This window comes from Bombina bombina, chromosome 3 (assembly GCF_027579735.1).
Source record: "Bombina bombina isolate aBomBom1 chromosome 3, aBomBom1.pri, whole genome shotgun sequence".
NCBI classification, from domain to species: Eukaryota; Metazoa; Chordata; class Amphibia; order Anura; family Bombinatoridae; genus Bombina; species Bombina bombina.
This window is the reverse complement of record NC_069501.1, coordinates 643,863,967-643,882,873: the sequence shown is the minus strand read 5'-3', so window position 1 is coordinate 643,882,873 and position 18,907 is coordinate 643,863,967. Positions and strand designations below refer to the sequence as shown.

At 36.2% G+C, this 18,907-nt stretch overlaps 1 protein-coding gene across 2 annotated transcripts in view; it reads right to left on the bottom strand.

Moving 5' to 3' along the window:
* The window catches only part of USP32 (ubiquitin specific peptidase 32), a 653,327-nt gene that overhangs the window by 214,134 nt on the left and 420,286 nt on the right, over positions 1-18,907 (bottom strand). For both annotated transcript variants that reach the window (XM_053707352.1, XM_053707353.1), the window contains exons 9-12: positions 15,582-15,644; positions 10,329-10,412; positions 3,049-3,110; positions 2,862-2,964 (exon numbers count right to left, since the gene is read on the bottom strand). In XM_053707352.1, coding sequence (XP_053563327.1) covers positions 2,862-2,964; positions 3,049-3,110; positions 10,329-10,412; positions 15,582-15,644 — 312 coding nt within the window. The remainder of the gene's footprint in view (positions 1-2,861; positions 2,965-3,048; positions 3,111-10,328; positions 10,413-15,581; positions 15,645-18,907) is intronic.

Below are 18,907 nucleotides of genomic sequence, written 5' to 3'. Positions count from 1 at the left end.
GAATTTTGCAGACCCCTGAGCTCTCTAGAGACGTCCTGGATCAAGGAGGAAGAAGCAGGAAGACTGTGCTAGAATTATAACTGCGCAACAAGGCGCTAAAACAAGGTCCCTCCCACTCCTATCACAACAGTGGGAGCCCTGATATAACGGTTTCCATGCAGAAAATATATGTCAGCCATGTGGAAAAAAATCATGCCCAAAGAGATTTATCACCAAAGTACGAATAACATGCCAGTAAACGTTTTATTAAAAAATAACATTTTCCAATGTCATGCAAAGTTATCACTAAGCCTGCTACCAGTCGCTACCACTGCAGATAAGGCTTAAGTATTATTTCAGTTTTAACAGTATTTTCTCAGTCAAATTCTAGTCCCTAGAAAATAACTTGACTGCGCATACATTTATCAGCCTGATACCAGTTGCCACTACTGCATTTAAGGCTGTACTTACATCATACGGTAACAGCAGTATTTTCTTAGTCAATTCCATTCCCAGAAAATAATGTACTGCACATACCTCATTTGCGGAGGACCCCGCATGCTATTCCCAGTTTCTGAAGTTACCCCACTCCTCAGAATGTCGAGAACAGCCAGTGGATCTTAGTTACGCCTGCTAAGATCATAGAAAAAAAAACGCAGGCAGTTTCTTCTTCCAAATACTGCCTGAGATAGAAAAACAGCACACTCCGGTGCCATTTAAAATAACAAACTTTTGATTGAAGAATAGTTAAGTAAAAACTCCAGCTCCTTTCGCGACCTCCTTCTTTGTTGAGGGTTGCAAGAGAATGACTGGATATGACATGTGAGGGGAGGAGCTATATAGCAGCTCTGCTTGGGTGATCCTCTTGCAACTTCCTGTTGGGAAGGAGAATATATCCCATAAGTAATGGATGACCCGTGGACTGAACACACTTAACAAGAGAAAAGGCCTACTTTCCTTTCTATATGGTATATGGCATTTTACAAGCCCCACATGTGGAAGGGCTAACTAGGGATTATACTAGTAAATGGAGTAAATTTAATTTTAGTGAGAATCAGGATATTCAAAAGAGCTTTTTAATGGTTAAAAAAGTTACCAAGTCGGCTAAAATTAGAGAATCAAATTTTAGAATATTTCATCAGGATTATATTACCCCAAGGAGAGCTATTAAATGGAATACTCAGATAGAAAATACATGTAAGAAATGTGGAAAGGAGGACCCTAGTATTTTCCACATGATATTTCTATGTCCTAATATTAGGTAGCTCTGTGGTAAAATCGATTATTTAATTTTTCTAATTACAGGGAAAATGGTCAAAATTTTAGGGGAAAACTCTCTTTTCTTAAACAGAATGGAAGAATGGGGATTGAAATACAGATTCATTCAGTGAGTCATTATCCTTACGAGATCTCTTATTTTTAAGAATTGGATTAGTAACAGAATTTCCTCCATTGGGGCAATAAAAAGTTTATTGGCAAGACAGGCAATCCTGGAGGCCTACGACACAAAATTTTACAAAACAGATGGGATGGATACTTATAGCAAAATATAGGAGGATTTTATTATATTTATGGGGGAAGGATTTTGGTCGAAAATCAATCAGATTATCCCTCTAGTCGGAGGGGAAGAAGAGTATTAACTAAGTACTTAAGGGATTAGTTTTCCAGTATTTCATTCCATCCCCTTTCCTTTTTTTTTGTGTCTGTGCTGTTATATGGATGTGCTCCCCCTTTTTTGTTGTGGTTGTTAGGGAGCAATTTAGGGATAAAACCTAGATGTAAGTTCTTTATCTATAGAGGCAATTAAGTAATTATTGTCTTATCCAGTTGATCTTTTCCCCCTGGACAAGGGGATATCTGTTTATAGATTGCAGGGTATGTATTTGAATTTTTAAGTGTCTTGCTTTTTAAGAAATTTGTTTGGAAAAAAAAAAAAAAGTATGTAATAATAAATATTTAATAACAAAATAATAAAAAAACAAACAAAAAAAAACAAATATGATCAATTTTGTATAACTTTAAAATTTGCAGTTTTAAATATCCAAACACTTCACTGCGATCATAAGTGAACATGCAGCTGTCTGTATTTAAGTATATGATTCAAAGTTTAAAAGTGTGATTTTCAACTATATTTTTATTTTATTAACCAGAAAATATCTTGTGAACTAAGCATATGCAAAAAAAAAAATGTATTTGGGGGAAAAACAGCATGCAGTCATTCAAGAAATGGGTTTCATTGCTGAATTTTAAGAAAAGTACAAAACGTCAGAGTAAATATGCTTGAAAAGTACTCTCAAATGGTTGGAATAGCTCTGTCAAATTCTCTGAATTCAAAGTGTCCCACTATCTCATGTCGCAGTTTTCTCAAACTCTTTAAAAACTGAAATCAAATCCCATGAATTATTTAAAATCACATATATCTTATTTCTTTTTGGTTTATTTTGCTACTTAAAACCCCAAGCATTTTACAGAGATTCCATGTTTGTTTTTGTTTTGCTTTAATTCTTGTTATTAAATTCATTAAACCAATATGATTTGAGGGAATCAGCATGCCAAGGAATTATTCTTACCTTGAAAACCCACAGTTCATGTCTCATAGGTAAGATCTATATGATGCATATGAAACATTTTCTGATTTTATTTAAATACTGAAGTGGGGAGTCAGTAAAATTAAATGTGATCTGTTAAGTTTTTAAACCTTCATCAGTTAGTTGAAATAGTGTAAGTGTTCTATGATTGTACTTATTAGACTTATAATATTGATTTAGAGTAGGTAGGTAGCATTTACCGTTAAAAACCAGCAAATTTTTATATGTAAAAAAATTAAAATCTACAAACATTACAACAGGGAATTATGTGCTCAAAACCTAGGTAGTACTTACATATTTAACATATTCCTTCCACTGTTGCCACCACTGCATAGAGATAAGAAACCAGTTGTGACCAGGTTGTAGACCATATCTGCTCTCTCTTTCTAACCAGCCTCTGAGAAAAAAAAAATAAATCATGGAGTTTGACAGGAAACATATAATTACATTGTTTTGGTACCCATATGCATATTTACTGTACCTTATAATATGTCCTTCTTCTTCTGGAGTGGCTGGTCTTAAACCCAAAACTATGTGGCACACCTACAACATCAACCACATCATAAACTAGTAAATGTACTGTCAGAACAAAAAAACATATTCAAATACACAATTAAAGCTAGAGAAGACTTGTGTAAGTCACCTGAAAAATACATGGCCGAGCTCAACATAAATATCAGATCTCTGGGTTGAGATCTCATAACTGCTTTAGTCTAGACTTGGACCAAATCAATTTAGGACCAATAGAATCCAGCTCAGCCCTTTAAAAGGCTTTACCATGAACTACATTCTGGGGGCTCACTTGTAACATTAAATAAAGAGTACCCTTTACTTATTTACTGGGGATTAATGGATGCAGGTTCAAATCCCAAAAGGTTCAAATCCCAAAAGAGCTTTAAGTATTGTAAGTAGCAAAAGATAAATATTATTGACGCAAATTACTGTATTATGAAAAATGCTTATAGGTACACCAAGAACCTATTTTGTTTTTTTAAATCAAAACAATATGTTAAAGATTTATTTTATAAACCCTTTCAAAGAATTTTCTGTACAGCAAAAACTTTTCTTTCATTGGGTGCGTGATTTAGAATATAGGACAACATTTTCAAAGTATTTTAAGATTGCTGCAGAAGTTGTGTTAGATATTTTATTAGCTAGGTTTTTAGGAAAGATTGCACATGTTCAAAACAGTTAAAGGGATATGAAATCCATTTTTTTCTTTCATGATTCAGATAAAGCGTGCACATTTTAACCAACTTTCTAATTTACTTCTATAATCAATTTTTCTTCATTCTCTTGGTATCTATATTTGAAAAAGCAGGAATGTAAGCTTAGGAGACAGACCATTTTTGGTTCAGCACTCTGTGTAGCTCCTGCTGATTGGTAGCTACATTTAGCCAACAATCAGCAAACACTACCCAGGTGCTGAACCAAAAATGGTCCGTTTTATAATTTGTTTCCTCACCGACCATGCATTAAAATGTAATGCTAATAAAAACTACTGAATATTAATGCTTACCTGATACATTTCTTTCTTTCCCGGCATGGAGAGTCCACAAAACATTCTAATTACTAGTGGGATACTCACTCCTGGCCAGCAGGAGGAGGCAAAGAGCACCCCAGCAGAACTGTTAAGTATCACTTCCCTTACCCATAACCCCCAGTCATTCGGCTGAAGGGAAACGGAAAAAGAAGATAACACAAGGGTATAAAGGTGCCTGAGGACTATACAAAAAAAACTGCCATCTTAAATTGAATAAGGGCGGGTTGTGGACTCTCCATACCCGGAAATAAATTTATTAGGCAAGCATAAATTTAGTTTTCTTTCCTATGGCATGGAGAGTCCATGAAACATTCTAATTACTAGTAGGAACCAATACCCACGCTAGAGGACACAGAATGAATAGAGAGGGAGAACAAGACAGGAGGAGCTAAACTGAAGGCACCACCACTTGAAGAACTTTTCTCCCAAAAGAAGCCTCAGCTGAGGCAAAAGTATCAAATTTGTAGAATTTGGAAAAAGTATGTATGGAGGACCAAGTGGCCGCTTTGCAGATTTGCTCCACAGAAGCTTAATTTTTGAAAGCCCATGAAGATAAAACAGCTCTAGTAGAATGAGCCGTAATTCTTTCAGGAGGTTGCTGTCCTGCTGTCTCATAAGCTAAACGGATAACACTTTTCTACCAGAAAGAAAGAGAAGTTGAAGTGGCCTTCTGACCCCTACATTTACCAGAGAAAACAACAAACAGGGCAGAAGACTGACGAAATTCCATAGTTGCTTGAAGATAAAATTTAATAGCACGCACAACATTCAAGTTATGCGTAAGACGTTCCTTCTGGGAAGAAAGGTTAAGACAAAAAGAGGGAACAACAATTTCCTGATTAATATTGCGATCCGACACTACCTTAGGGAGAACCCCAGCTTAGTACGAAGGACCGCCTTATCAGCATGAAAAATAAAGTAAGGGGAATCACACTGCAGAGTAGAAAGTTTGGAAACTCTGTGAGCAGAAGAAATAGCAAGAAGAAACAAAAAACTTCCAAGACAGTAATTGAATATTAACAGAATGCATCGGCTTAAACGGAGCCTGCTGCTAAAATCTAAGAACAAGGTTAAGACTCCAAGGAGGAGCAACAGATTTAAACACAGGCCTGATTCTGACCAAGTCCTGAACATCTGGCAGAACTGCTAGACGTTTATGCAGAAGAATAGACAGTGCAGAAATCTGACCCTTCAAAGTACTGACTGACAAACCCTTCTTCAGGCCCTCCTGAAGAAAAGCCAAAATTCAAGAAACCCTTACTTTGTTACAAGAAAAACCCTTTGAATCACACCAATGAAGGTATTTACACCATACCCTAAGGTAAATTCTGCGATTAACCGGTTTACAAGCCTGAAGCATAGTATCTATGACTTTCTCAGAGAAGCCATGTCTAGCCAACTTTGACATTCAATCTCCAAGCAGTCAGCTTCAGAGAATCCAGATTTGAATGAAGAAAGGGACCCTGAAGTAGAAGGTCCTTCCTGAAAGGTAACCTCCATGGCGGAAGAGATGACATTGTCACCAGATTCTTGAACCAGATCCTGCAAAGCCATGCATGAGCTATTATAAACACAGAATCTCTCTCCTGTTTGATGCAAGCAATTACTCGTGAAAACAACGCAAACGGAGGAAACAGGTATGCTAGATTGAAGCTCCAAGGAACCGCTAGAGCATCTACCAGAACGGCTTGAGGATCTCTTGACCTTGAACCGTACTTTGAAAGCTTGGCATTTTGACGAGACGCCATCAGATCCAACCCTGGAACCCCTACCTGGAGAGCCCACTTTCTGGGATGAAAAGTCTGCCTGCTCAAAAAATCCGCCTCCCAGTTGTCCACCTCTAGAATGTGGATGGCAGAGAGATGGCAATTGTGAGACTCCGCCCACTGGAGAATGCAAGTCCCCCCCTTCATTGCCAAAGAACCTCCCTGGTGGTTGATGTAGGCCACCAAGGTGAGGTTATCCTACTGAAATCTGATAAATCAGACAAAAGCTAGTTGAGGCCAAGCTATTAAAGCATAGAAAATTGCAGAATCTGCCCAAATGTTCTGGAAAATTTTTAATATGCCCCCACCAGCTGAACTGAAATGAGGGCCACATCATCATGTAGACTTGGGGGCTGGCTTTGGTTTTTTAAAAGGCTTGGATTTATTCCAACATGAAGAAGGCTTACAATTGGAACCAGATTCCTTGGGGGAAGGATTTGGTTTCTGTTCCTTATTCTGACGAAAACGATTAGAAGCTTTAGATTTACCTTTAGATCTTTTATCTTGAGGTAAAAAAACTCCCTCCTCCCCAGTGACAGTTGAAATAATGGAATCCAACGGAGAACCAAATAAATTGTTACCTTGGAAAGAAAGAGATAGTAATCTAGACTTAGATACCATGTCAACATTCCAATATTTGAGCCACAAAGTTCTTCTAGCTAAAATAGGTAAAGACATAGATTTAACATCAATTTTGATGATATCAAAAATAGCATCACAGATAAAATAATTAGCATGTTGAAGCAAGCGAACAATGCTAGAAAAATCAGAATCTGTTTCTTGTTGCACTAAGCTTTCCAACCAGAAGGTTGATGCAGCTGCAACATCAGCTATAGAAATTGCAGGCCTGAGAAGATAGCCAGAAAATAAATAAGCTTTCCTTAGATAAGATTCAAGTTTCATAGCTAAAGGATCCTTAAAGGAAGTACTATCTTCCATAGGGATAGTAGTACGTTTGGCAAGAGTAGAAATAGCCCCATCAACTTTGGGGATTTTTTCCCAAAACTCCAATCTGGCTGCTGGCAAAGGATACAACTTTTTAAACCTAGAAGAAGGAATAAAAGAAGTACTAGGCCTATTCCATTCCTTTGAAATCATATCAGAAATAGCATCAGGAACTGGAAAAACCTCTGGAGTAACCATAGGAGGTTTATAAACAGAATTTAAACATTTACTAGTTTTAATATCAAGAGAACTAGTTTCCTCAATAGCCAAAGTAATTAACACTTCTTTCAACAAGGAAAAAATATACTCCATCTTAAAGAGATAAGCAGATGTGTCAGTGTCAATATCTGAGGTAGGATCTTCTAAATCAGATAGATCCTCATCAGAGGAGGATAATTCAGTATGTTTTTGGTCATTTCAAAATTCATTATCTTTATGAGAAGTTTTAAAAGACCTTTTACGTTTATTAGAAGGCGGGTTGGCAGACAAAGCCTTCTGAATCGCATCAGCAATAAAATCTTTTATATTCACAGGGACATAATGTACATTAGATGTTTAAGGAACAACAGGCATTGTACTAGTACTGATGGATACATTCTCTGCATGTAAAAGCTTATCATGACAACTGATACAGATATAATCTCCGCTAACTTACAACAGATACACTTATCTTTGGTAGAACTGTTATCAGGCAGCAGGAATCCAACAGTGGTTTCTGAGACAGGATCAGACTGAGACATCTTGCAAATGTAAGAGAAAAAACAACATATAAAGCAAAATGATCAATTTCCTTATATGGCAGTTTCAGGAATGGGAAAAAATGCAAACAGCATAGCCCTCTGAGCATAGAAAATGGCAAGAGGCATATAGGTAGTGGGGTTTAAATAATAAAATTATTTGGCACCAAGTATGACGCGCAATGCAAAACGAAATTTTTTGGTGCTAACAACATCCAGAAATGACGCGACTCGCGGCATAGCAGACGCAACCTTGTGCAAGGAAACCTGGCGTCAACTAAGACACCGGAAATGGTGAATTTGCGCCACCAAACGTAACTTTGTGACAAAAAATGATTGCGCCAAGAATGACGCAATGAATATCAGCATTTTGCGGCCTCACAAGCCTAAATTTTGCCCGCGAAAATTAATGAAACAGTCAATTTTGAAGAAAAGTCTATACCCCAGGTAAGAAAAAATAACTTCCTAAATATGTTTTTCCCAATTTTGAAACTGAATATACATAAACCTGACTCATGGCAAATATAAGTACAATACATATATTTAGAACTTTACATTAATACATAAAGTGCCAAACCATAGCTGAGAGTGTCTTTAAGAAATAAAAAGATACTTACTGAAAGACACCCATCCACATATAGCAGATAGCCAAACCAGTACTGAAACAGTTATCAGTAGAGGTAATGTAATATGAGAGTCTGAAAAGGGAAGTAGGAGATGAATCTCTACAACCGATAACAGAGAACCTATGAAAAGATTTCCCGCAAAGAAAACCATAGAATTCAATAGGTGATACTCCCTTCACGTCCCTCTGACATTCACTGTACTCTGAAAGGAATCAGGCTTCAAAATGCTCAGAAGCGCACATCACAGAAGAAAATCGAGCACAAACTTACTTCACCACCTCCATAGGAGGCAAAGTTTGTAAAACTGAATTGTGCGTGCGGTGAGGGGTGTATTTATAGGCATTTTGAGGTTTGGGAAACTTTGCCCCTCCTGGTAGGATTGTATATCCCATACGTCACCAGCTCATGGACTCTTGCCAATTACATGAAAGAAAAGCATTTTTCAAAAAGAATCAACTTCAGCATTAGTGTCCATAATTGGGTATCAGTTCATAGCAATTAACAAATAACAAAAATTTAAATGCCAAAAACAAAATAGGTTTATTTATGTGAAGCAGTGAAAAACATATCTAACAAAAAAATACCTAAATCCCTCAGCTCTGCTGAGGTCTTACCCCTCCAGAAGTTGCTATTCCACTAGCACAGAAAACTGGACACACCCTGAGCAAAGATCACCTCCTTGTAACCGGAACAGCCCAACCACTTGAAAACAACTGCAGGCAGAGGAAACTACAACCTCCACACTCGCCACAGCAAACTCCAGTCGGAACAAAAACGCTGAAAAAATGGACCGCAATAATAAAAAATTGCGCCAAACAAAAACGGCCTGAAAACCGGCAGCAGCACAGCAAAAAGTGATTGGGCTAATAAGCTGAGCACGATTGCCCCCAAACAAGTTTAAAGCAAACACCTGTCAAACACTTCATACACTCACCATCGCTGAGCCCCAATAGAATATGATGACTCTTTAACATATAAGCAGTGCCCCTTAAACAGAATTCAAATACTTTCCACAAGGATTTAATCCCTTATAGTGCCAGTACCTTCTAACCTAGAAGGGAAAGCACTTACCTGTGGATCCTGCCCTGTCAGGCAGGAACCGTTTTCTGAGGTGTGGCAGCTTCTCCACTTCTACCATGGACCTATAGAAAGGAAAGAACAGAGCAACCAACCCTGGATTTATATAATAGGGGTAGCAATAATGTTTAAAGTTAAGCAAAGACCACCTCGCCGTCTTCTAACTGCTAATAGCCACCATTACTCTTACTAAAGAGATTGACACTGACACAGCTAGACCCCAATCCTTGCTAGCAGGGAAAAGTACCCATAAAAAGATTTTAAAAATCTTCAGACACCATCTTCGCCATCCTCCCATGACCAAGGCAAAGAGAATGACTGGGGGTTATGGGTAAGGGAAGTGATACTTAACAGCTCTGCTGGGGTGCTCTTTGCCTTCTCCTGCTGGCCAGGAGTGAATATCCCACTAGTAATTAGAATGTTTTGTGGAATCTCCATGTCAAAGAAAAGAAATAAACATTGCAGTAGCAATCCTCATTTGTGAAAACTGTAATTTTAGATGTGGTAAATAACTTTTAAAATGTACAATGTAGAGTGCTAAATAACAGGTTGCCTGGTCTTTTACATATAAAAGAAAAAAACATAATAATAATAATAATTTTAAATAACAATTACTTGGTCTTTAAAAAAAACTAAAATATTTTTTTTCCCCCAAAATACCAGATCAATAAAATTAAAACTGGTAAATTTTAACCAGTCAATATTAATTCCAGAGGTATTAAAATGTACAACTTACCTTAAATAAATAGTATAATACAAATGAAAAAAAAACACAGTGAGCCTGCAGTGGTACCAATAACAAGAATTTAAATTACATGATGCCATGATTTAACTTCCTAATCAAATGTTAACATGAAATCCCCACTGGATGTTGTTTTAATTGTGACACAAATTCTAAACACAGACTGAATAGTTCACAGAAACACAAACTGCATTAGAAAACACTACTATATAACTGCTTAGGCAACAGGTAATAGTCTGAATTTTTTGATTTTGCAAACCATTTTCTTAACATAGTTAATGCATAATGCTACACACCACAAATAGAGAAATATAAAATGTGTTACCTGGAAAAGGAGGTTTAAAAACTCATTGGCAAGAGCGCTTTGAACACTCCATATTTGATAATCCTCCAAAGTTAGGTGCCCACTCTATAATACACAACAGAGAATAACCATTAAAATTGTATCAAGAGCCCTATTTACCATTTGAGCATATAATGTAAATTGCTCAGTAACTTTCAATAACAGTCATTTATCATTTTCATGCTAAATATGTACCATTTAGTAGACTATTCAAAGCTGATATCATAAAGCAACATGAAACACAATTTTTGCTTATTATAGATACTAATTATTACATCTGACAGTTTTAAATTCCTGAAACAAATATTGTTTTGTATTTTATGAGGAGTCACTGTGCCAGATTTCTCACATTATGTTCAGGAAATAGCTTGTCTGTTTACTATGTTCTACCTGTAGCAGTGGGTATAAATTAAACCTTTTTTTATGGTAAGACACAAGACCAAGAAGAAAAAATAGTTCTACCAAATAAGAAGTGAAGAAATGGAGACTATTAAATGTCTGTGTTACTACCCTATTGTCATGAAGAATATTTCTACTCCATACAATAACCTACGCTTATATCACAAGGGACAAGGGAAAATACAGGGTTTTTATTTGTACAAGCAATTGAGGGCTAGATTACAAGTAAGGTGCTATCTTTATGGGTGCACAGTAAATAACCCGCTATTACTAGTGGCTGGTTAATGAGACCGCAAGCACTGGATAAAAATAAAAAGTTTCCCCAAAATAAAGAGGACAGTAAAGTAACATAAAATAAAAATATGAGCATTTTAACTTTTTTTTAAAAAATAACTGCAAAAGCAGTTATAAGGGGTTAAAGTGAGGGGATGTGGGGTACCTAAAGTGCCTTTACATAGGAGTCAATGGGGGACTGTGTTTTCTCCCTAAATATATAGGTATATGCTTATATACAGTATATATATATTTATGTGTATATATGAATATACAGTATACACACATATAAACACAAATATATATGTATATATTCATATAAATATATATTTATTGATTGCTGACCAACGCTGTGCAAGTTGCCCCCTGCACTGCGTGAGGTGTTGTGTGTGCAGTTGCCGGCCGGAAAACAAGGCTCCCAATGCAGCAGCTTCCGTGTGCGCTTGACTTCCAGCAATGCGAACGCCAGCTCGCGTTCGCAATGCGCCTAACTTATAAGAACAGCGCTCATGTTCGTGTGCAAATGTGCGATTAACTTGTAATCTAGCCTTAAGTCTTGAGAGGTCAAAGAATAGATCTTTAAAATGCAATTAAATTATTTATTGTCACTTTACACAATTCTATAATTGATGCCATTGCTGTCCTTGAAAAATTGACTGACTATCCATATAGAAGGGACTGTTCCCTCTACTATGGCTAAATGCTGATAAAAAAAAAAAAACGAAATCCACCTTGGTAGAACATCTTCTCTACATTTCGGTGGGCTCATACACAATATTCTCTATTCTTAAATTGTTCCCCTTAGAAAGAAATATTCCAAAGTTACTGCAACTGCCTTGTTCTGACCACCTTGAAAAGAAACTTTCAGACTGATCCCAGAATGAGCATATCTTGGTGTAATTATGAAGCTTCAAATGATAACTGCCACAGTATGTCAAAGAAAACTGCTGATAAGAATCTTCAATGTATGGTAACTAAGGGAAGCTTTATTAGATGTTCCATAAAAAAAGGCAAATCTAAATAACTGTTTGACAGAGATTTAACAACTGACTTGCAGATATTTAAATATATCTCTACATGTATGACATTGGAATCTTCTGAAACACATGAAACATGCCCTTTATATTACTGTAGTAAATTATCATTGATGCATTTTAACATATTTTTCAGAGCTTTAACAGTAACTATACTTTTTCCTTTTATAATGTGAAATGTCCTCATATTTTCCAACATGCTGAAGAGGCAAAATTCTCAGTCTTTTAATGTAGAATGATCACTGCACCTGTCAGTAGCTGTTAATCTCAGGCATTGAATCCCTTCTTGTTTGTAAAATACAAGACTGAATAGATGAAGTCTGATGTTGCTAGTTAAGCACATATTTCACCAATGGATTGCCCTATATGACATTCTTGGCCTTTAACTGCCTAGCAATTCCTTATTGATTTGGTTTACAACTTTATGTGATAGATTTTTGTAATTAATGTAAATTATTCTTATCTATTCCAAATTCTGACCTGCTCAAAGTACCGAAAACTTTATTCTATACAAGACACCGTTTGACAGTCAGCAATGTTCTTTTGATTTAAAAATCTTTCGAGGTGCCTCAGTTTTCCTAAAAGTGAACATTTGCATATTCTAGCTCATAAATATACCACAAATGGAGGATTCTTGCTGAGAACCCTGAAAAGTCATGCTGCAAAACTGACTCTTATGTATGTATTCTCTAGATCCAGGCACCACAATATAAGTAGGCTGAATTGTTATAATCACTGTGGAAATAGCTCATTTGAATATCTTAATTTGTTATAACCTGTTAGTACTACTAGATTCTACAAAGGAAGGTAAGCCTGTAAAATGCTATAATCCAAAACAAAACAATTGGTAGCATTATGAAATGATCTATAATTTGCTATCAAACATGTTCAAAAGTCAGTAAATAAGTTTAATGGTAAATAAAGGAAGACTGAAAAAAAAAATCCAAAATAACAGTAGTTATCTATTCACTTTATTTAACGAATCCACTGAATGAACATACTTCTAAAGTATATAGACTATTAGCAATTTGCTTGGTGATTTTTTTCCATATCACTCAAGGAAGCAGTTCCCTATGGTATGTCCTCATAAGATTTACGGTTAGAATATATTGATTACTAGCAGCAAAATTGCATTTTCCAAGTTAGCTTTTGTTAAATGTTCCATAAAATACACCTGCAATAAAGAATATACAGGGCATGCTGAAACAACAACAAAAAAGGTATTAAATACATATCAGCCTAAATTGCTATTATCACTTTTTTTCCCAAGCCTTTTCAATCTACATAATCAATCATGGTGATCTTGTTGAGATTTATACAGACATATCTTTTCTAGCTCAAAGTTTTTCCTTCTATTCTCTAGCTGAATGTTCCAATAGTACAACATTACCAAAGCCAGGTATGTATGCCTGCCCTCAATCTTCAAACATTATTGCTTTGCGCATATTGCACGTTACCGTTGCAACACATAAAGCATATCTTAAAACCGGATTCTACCACATTGAATGGAGATGCAATATTTGGGATACATAATACACAAATAGAGAAGTACACTCTAAGGAACGAACAACCAGCTCAATAAGTTGTTAGCTTCAATGAAAAAAGGGTCCATAAAGCCTTAGATGGAAAATAAAGTAAAACACCAAACTTTATTTGTGCATAAAATAAAAGCACACAGGAGATGGTAAAAATTCCATTTGACAAACCAGAAAAATGTTTGTCAAATTACCTTCCCTAATCCGGATCGGAGGACACTAAAGCAAAAAAAAAAAAAACAAGAGTGGGTGAGTGAAACTCCCTATTGTTGCAGTATTGCTCTATTTACCCGGATTGTGTACTGACATGCTAATACCAGTGGAGCTGGCGGTCAGTCATAGGCAATCAGGTAACTCAAGAGGGCTTATGTATACATGTTGGGGCTTAATGGATGTTGCAAACCTGTTGGCAATCCAAAGCATTAGTCTCACCCAGGGTGCTGGACATTACCATTATCTTCTCAGAGTGTGCTGAACTGATCTGACAATATAATTACACTTTGACTGGCACTTACTGTCTACTTTGCCTTGTTAACCTTTTCTATTTTTACTAACTTGTTAGCTTGTCCTATGGTGATTTCCTACCTGGGTGCAGCTTCCTTTTAGCTCATTAAAGGGATAGTAATTCAAAACTAAACTTTCATGATTCAGATAGGGCATGCAATTTTAAACAACTTTCCAATTTACTTTTATCATCAAATTTGCTTTGTTCCCTTGGTGGTATTTTTGAAAAGCTAAACCTAGCTAGGCTCAAACTGATTTCTAAACAGTTGAAAACCGCCTCCTAGCTCAGAGCATTTTGAAAGTTTTTTACAGTTAGACTGTGCTAGTTCACATGTTTGACTGATTGACTACACTGCATGTCTGTCAAAGGCACTTAGATAAGGATGCTGTCTGCAAAGGCTTAGATACAAGGTAATCACAGAGGTAAAAAATATATTAATATAACTGTGTTGGTTATGCAAAAATGGGGAATGGGTAATTAATGGATTATCTATCTTTTTAAATAAGAACATTTTTGGTGTAGACTGTCCCTTTAAAGGGACAGTAAACCTTAAAAATAATGTTATAGAATTCTGCACATAGTGCAGAATTATATAACATTATATTAGCCAAACATTTATAAAACATAATTTCCCCTATTAATTAAAAAAAAAAAAAACGCTGTTTCACAGACCCGCTCTCTGCTGAGCGGGTCTCTTATATTTACTTAGCACATCGGGCCAGCTGTATAGACACAGCCCGGCCCGACCGCGCCATAAGACTAAGTGCAACTCGCTCCTGTCACAGTCTATATCAGTCTGATCTCGCCTAATAAGGTCAAGTCCAGCCCAGAAATACCAGACAATCCCTCTGAACAAGGCAACCCCAGACAATCTTTTAGTCTTGTCAGTGAGGTGCAGTCATATTCCTCTAAGCACACTGAGCAAGGAGTCTAAGTAAGGTTACCCCTTTTTCCCTTAGGGAGACTAAATACACACAGAGAGAAGCGCACTCTCATATCCATGTGTGAGCACAATTTAACAGATTAGTGGCTCAAGCATTTAGATTTTCTAATACATGGATATCTAAGACATCTAGTCTATCTTCAGCCCACAAGTATACACAATGAGACAGCAGTATGTTAAAGGGATACTGTCTTCCTATAACATGTCTTTTTATTTTTAAACAACAACAATGAAAAAGAACTGCACTAGCCATTATATTTCTGGACAATTTTTTTTTCTTTCCCTTTTGAGTGGATGTATATGCACTTTCACTCTATGACAACTTGTATTTTCCTGATTATATATATATATATATATATATATATATACACTGAGCCACAAACTATTATTTATATCTCAAGATTTTTTACATTTAGCAAAATAGAAATACATCATGGTGCATTATTAATACTGCTGTCTTTTTTTAAACATCTTTTTTTTAAGGTGACAGGTCCATAAACATATAAAAAAGCCAACAGAATGCTCACTCTTATACAGTTTGCTTACCTTTGTGGTATCATGGGATTGCAATATGTTGTCTATAATTTCAGGAAGATTCAAGTGCAATTCCTTGTAAAACATGACATAAAGTTAGTGAACAAAATCAACAACTTTTTAAAACTTTTTAGAATGAAATAAATATATTTTTACAACACCAAGTAAAATCTCATGAATTAATCTAAAACTTAACCACACATTATTATTATTTTTTTATCATAATCATTATTATTAAACTTTATATAATTTAAGTGCTACCATATTTCACAGCAAAAAATATAGAGGTGCACAACATATATTAAACTTAATTAAATTTAAATACTGTATTACAAGAATGTACTCCAAAGAAAATTACGGGTACATTTAAAGGGACATTCCAGCCAAAATCGGAATCCACATGGATGCATTTCAGTTTTGAATAGATTCATTTTTGTAATAATCATTTATTAGCAAAAATGCTTCTAATAAAAGCTATAGCGGTTGCAGGTCATTTTCCATACAAGTGCAACGGGCCGCACACTACCTATATTGTTAAACAAAGCAGTGGTGTTTGATATAATTATACATTTCAAAAGATTGTGTTCTGTAACTCCTAATTAAATTACTCTGGCTTGATGAATCGCGCTCTAATGCTTTTAAGAAGGTGACACACACACTCCATATGGTTGTTCTCCCACAGAGTCTGTGCTATTTTTTCTCTAGCAGCCCTGTTCGGAGCGCACTCACAGTTTAGCATACGCATGCGCATAGTATAACATTTCCTCTGCATTATAAATATTGTATCACAATGCTGTCGGCATAGTGACCCACTGTTTATATAGTGATAGACATATACCTGTTGTATATTATATAAAATAAATGCATATAAAATATATATTTATCAAATATATATATAAGTATGTGAATTTAGTTAAAGATAAAATTATGGAAAGGAAGGGGCAAAAATGATGTGTGAAATCAGTGCTGCCATAGTAATGAATACATATAAAGATGTGCTGCATGTGCCAAATAAATCATTATGCACTTATCTGTGTTTGCCTTTTTTTTAATAACTCTCAGCCAGATTACGATTTTTGCGTTATGAGCGGCTCGGTACTAACTTGCAAGTTATTTCCACCGCTCACCTTTAATAGCACTGCTATTACAGGTTTGCAAAATACCGGCGTTAGCAGGCAATATGGCAGTGTTGAGCTCCATACCGCACACAAATACCAGCTCTGCTTTGAGCTGGTTTTACGTGCTCGTTCATGATTTCGCCATAGACATCAATGGGGAGAGCCGGCTAAAAAAAAGCCTAACACCAAAAAATGTATGTTTACACCTAACACCCTAACATAAACCCAGAGTCTAAACACCCCTATTCTGCCGCCCCCGATATCGCTGACACCTACATTACACTTATTAACCCCTAATCTGCCACCCCCAACGTTCCAACCAGTCAATAGGATTGAGCTCGCATTCTATTGGCTGGTTGGAACAGCCAATAGAATGCGAGCTCAATCCTATTGGCCAATAGGATTGAAGCTCAATCCTATTGGCTAATTGCATCAGCCAATAGGATTTTTTCACCTTTAATTCCGATTGGCTGATAGAATTCTATCAGCCAATCAGAATTCAAGGGACACCATCTTGGATGATGTCATTTAAAGGAAAATTCATTCTTGAAGAGCCAGGGAAAGAAGAGGATGCTCCGCGCCGGATGTCTTGAAGATGGAGCCTCTCCGCGTCAGAAGGATGAAGATAGAAGATGCCGTCTGGATGAAGACTTCTGCCCGTCTGGAGGACGACTTCTTGCCGCTTGGATGAAGACTTTTCCCGGCTTCGTTGAGGATGGATGTCCGGTCTTCAAAAACTTTAAGTGGATCTTTGGGGGTTAGTGTTAGGTTTTTTAAGGGTTTATTGGGTGGGTTTTATTTTTAGATTAGGGGTTTAGGCAAGGAAAAAAAGCTATATGCCCATCCAAATGCCATTTTCAGGGCAAAGGGGAGCTAAGGTTTTTTAGATAGGATTTTATTTGGGGGGGGGGGTTTGGTTGTGTGGGTGGTGGGTTTTACTGTTGGGGGAGTTGTTTGTATTATTTTTTTTACAGGTAAAATAGCTGATTTCTTTGGGGCAATGGAGTCAATTTTAAAGGCTATTGGCAGTTTAGTTTAGGCTAGGGTTTTTTTTTTATTTTGGGGGGGCTTTTTTATTTTGATAGGGCTATTAGATTAGGTGTAATTAGTTTAAATATTTGATTATTTCTTTTTTATTTTGTGTAATTTAGTGTTTTTTATTTTTTGTAATTTAGTTAATTGTATTTAATTAATGTAATTTATTAAATTTTAGTGTAATGTAAGGTATTAGTGTGAGGCAGGTTATGTTTTATTTTACAGGTAAATTTGTATTTATTTTAACTAGGTAGTTAGTAAATAGTTAATAACGATTTACTAACTAATCTACCTAGTTAAAATAAATACAAATTTAGCTGTGCAATAAAAATAAAACCTAAGATAGATACAATGTAACTATTAGTTATATTGTAGCTAGCTTAGGGTTTATTTTACAGGTAAGTATTTAGTTTTAAATAAAAATTATTTAGTTAATGATAGCAATTTTTATTTAGATTTATTTTAATTATATTAAAGTTAGGGGTGTTAGGGTTAGATTTAGGATTAGGCTTAGGGGTTAATAACTTTAATATAGTGGCGACGGTGACGTTGGGGGCGGCAGATTAGGGATTCATAATATTTAACTAGTGTTTATGATGCTGGAGTGCGGCGGTTTAGGGGTTAATATGTTTATTATAGTGGTGGCGATGTCCGGAGCGGCAGATTAGGGGTTAATACATTTATTTTAGTGTTTGCAATGCGGGAGGGCCTCGGTTTAGGGGTTAATAGGTAGTTTATGGGTGTTGGTGTACTTTGTAGTTATGAGTTTTATGCTACAGCTTTGTAATGTAAAACCCATAACTACTGACTTTCAGTTTACAGGTACGGATCTTGTAGTTATAAGCTGTACCGCTCACTTTTTGGCCGGTCAGGCAAACTCGTAATACCGGCGCTATGAAAGTCCCATTGAAAAAGGACTTTTTAAAAAGTGCGGTAGTTACACTGCGTGACGGCCAAAAAGGTCTGAGGTACAGATATACCTGCAAGACTCGTAATACCGGCAGTAGGGAAAAAGCAGCGTTATACTCATAACGCAAAACTCGTAATCTAGCCGAATGTTACTTGTTAAAGACTGAGGGGTATTAATGATCTTGCTACCATAGTGCAGCTGCTAAATATACAAGTGAATCGCAATGCCAGAACAAAGGAATACAGTCATTATAACGGAGAGCTGAATGGAGGTTG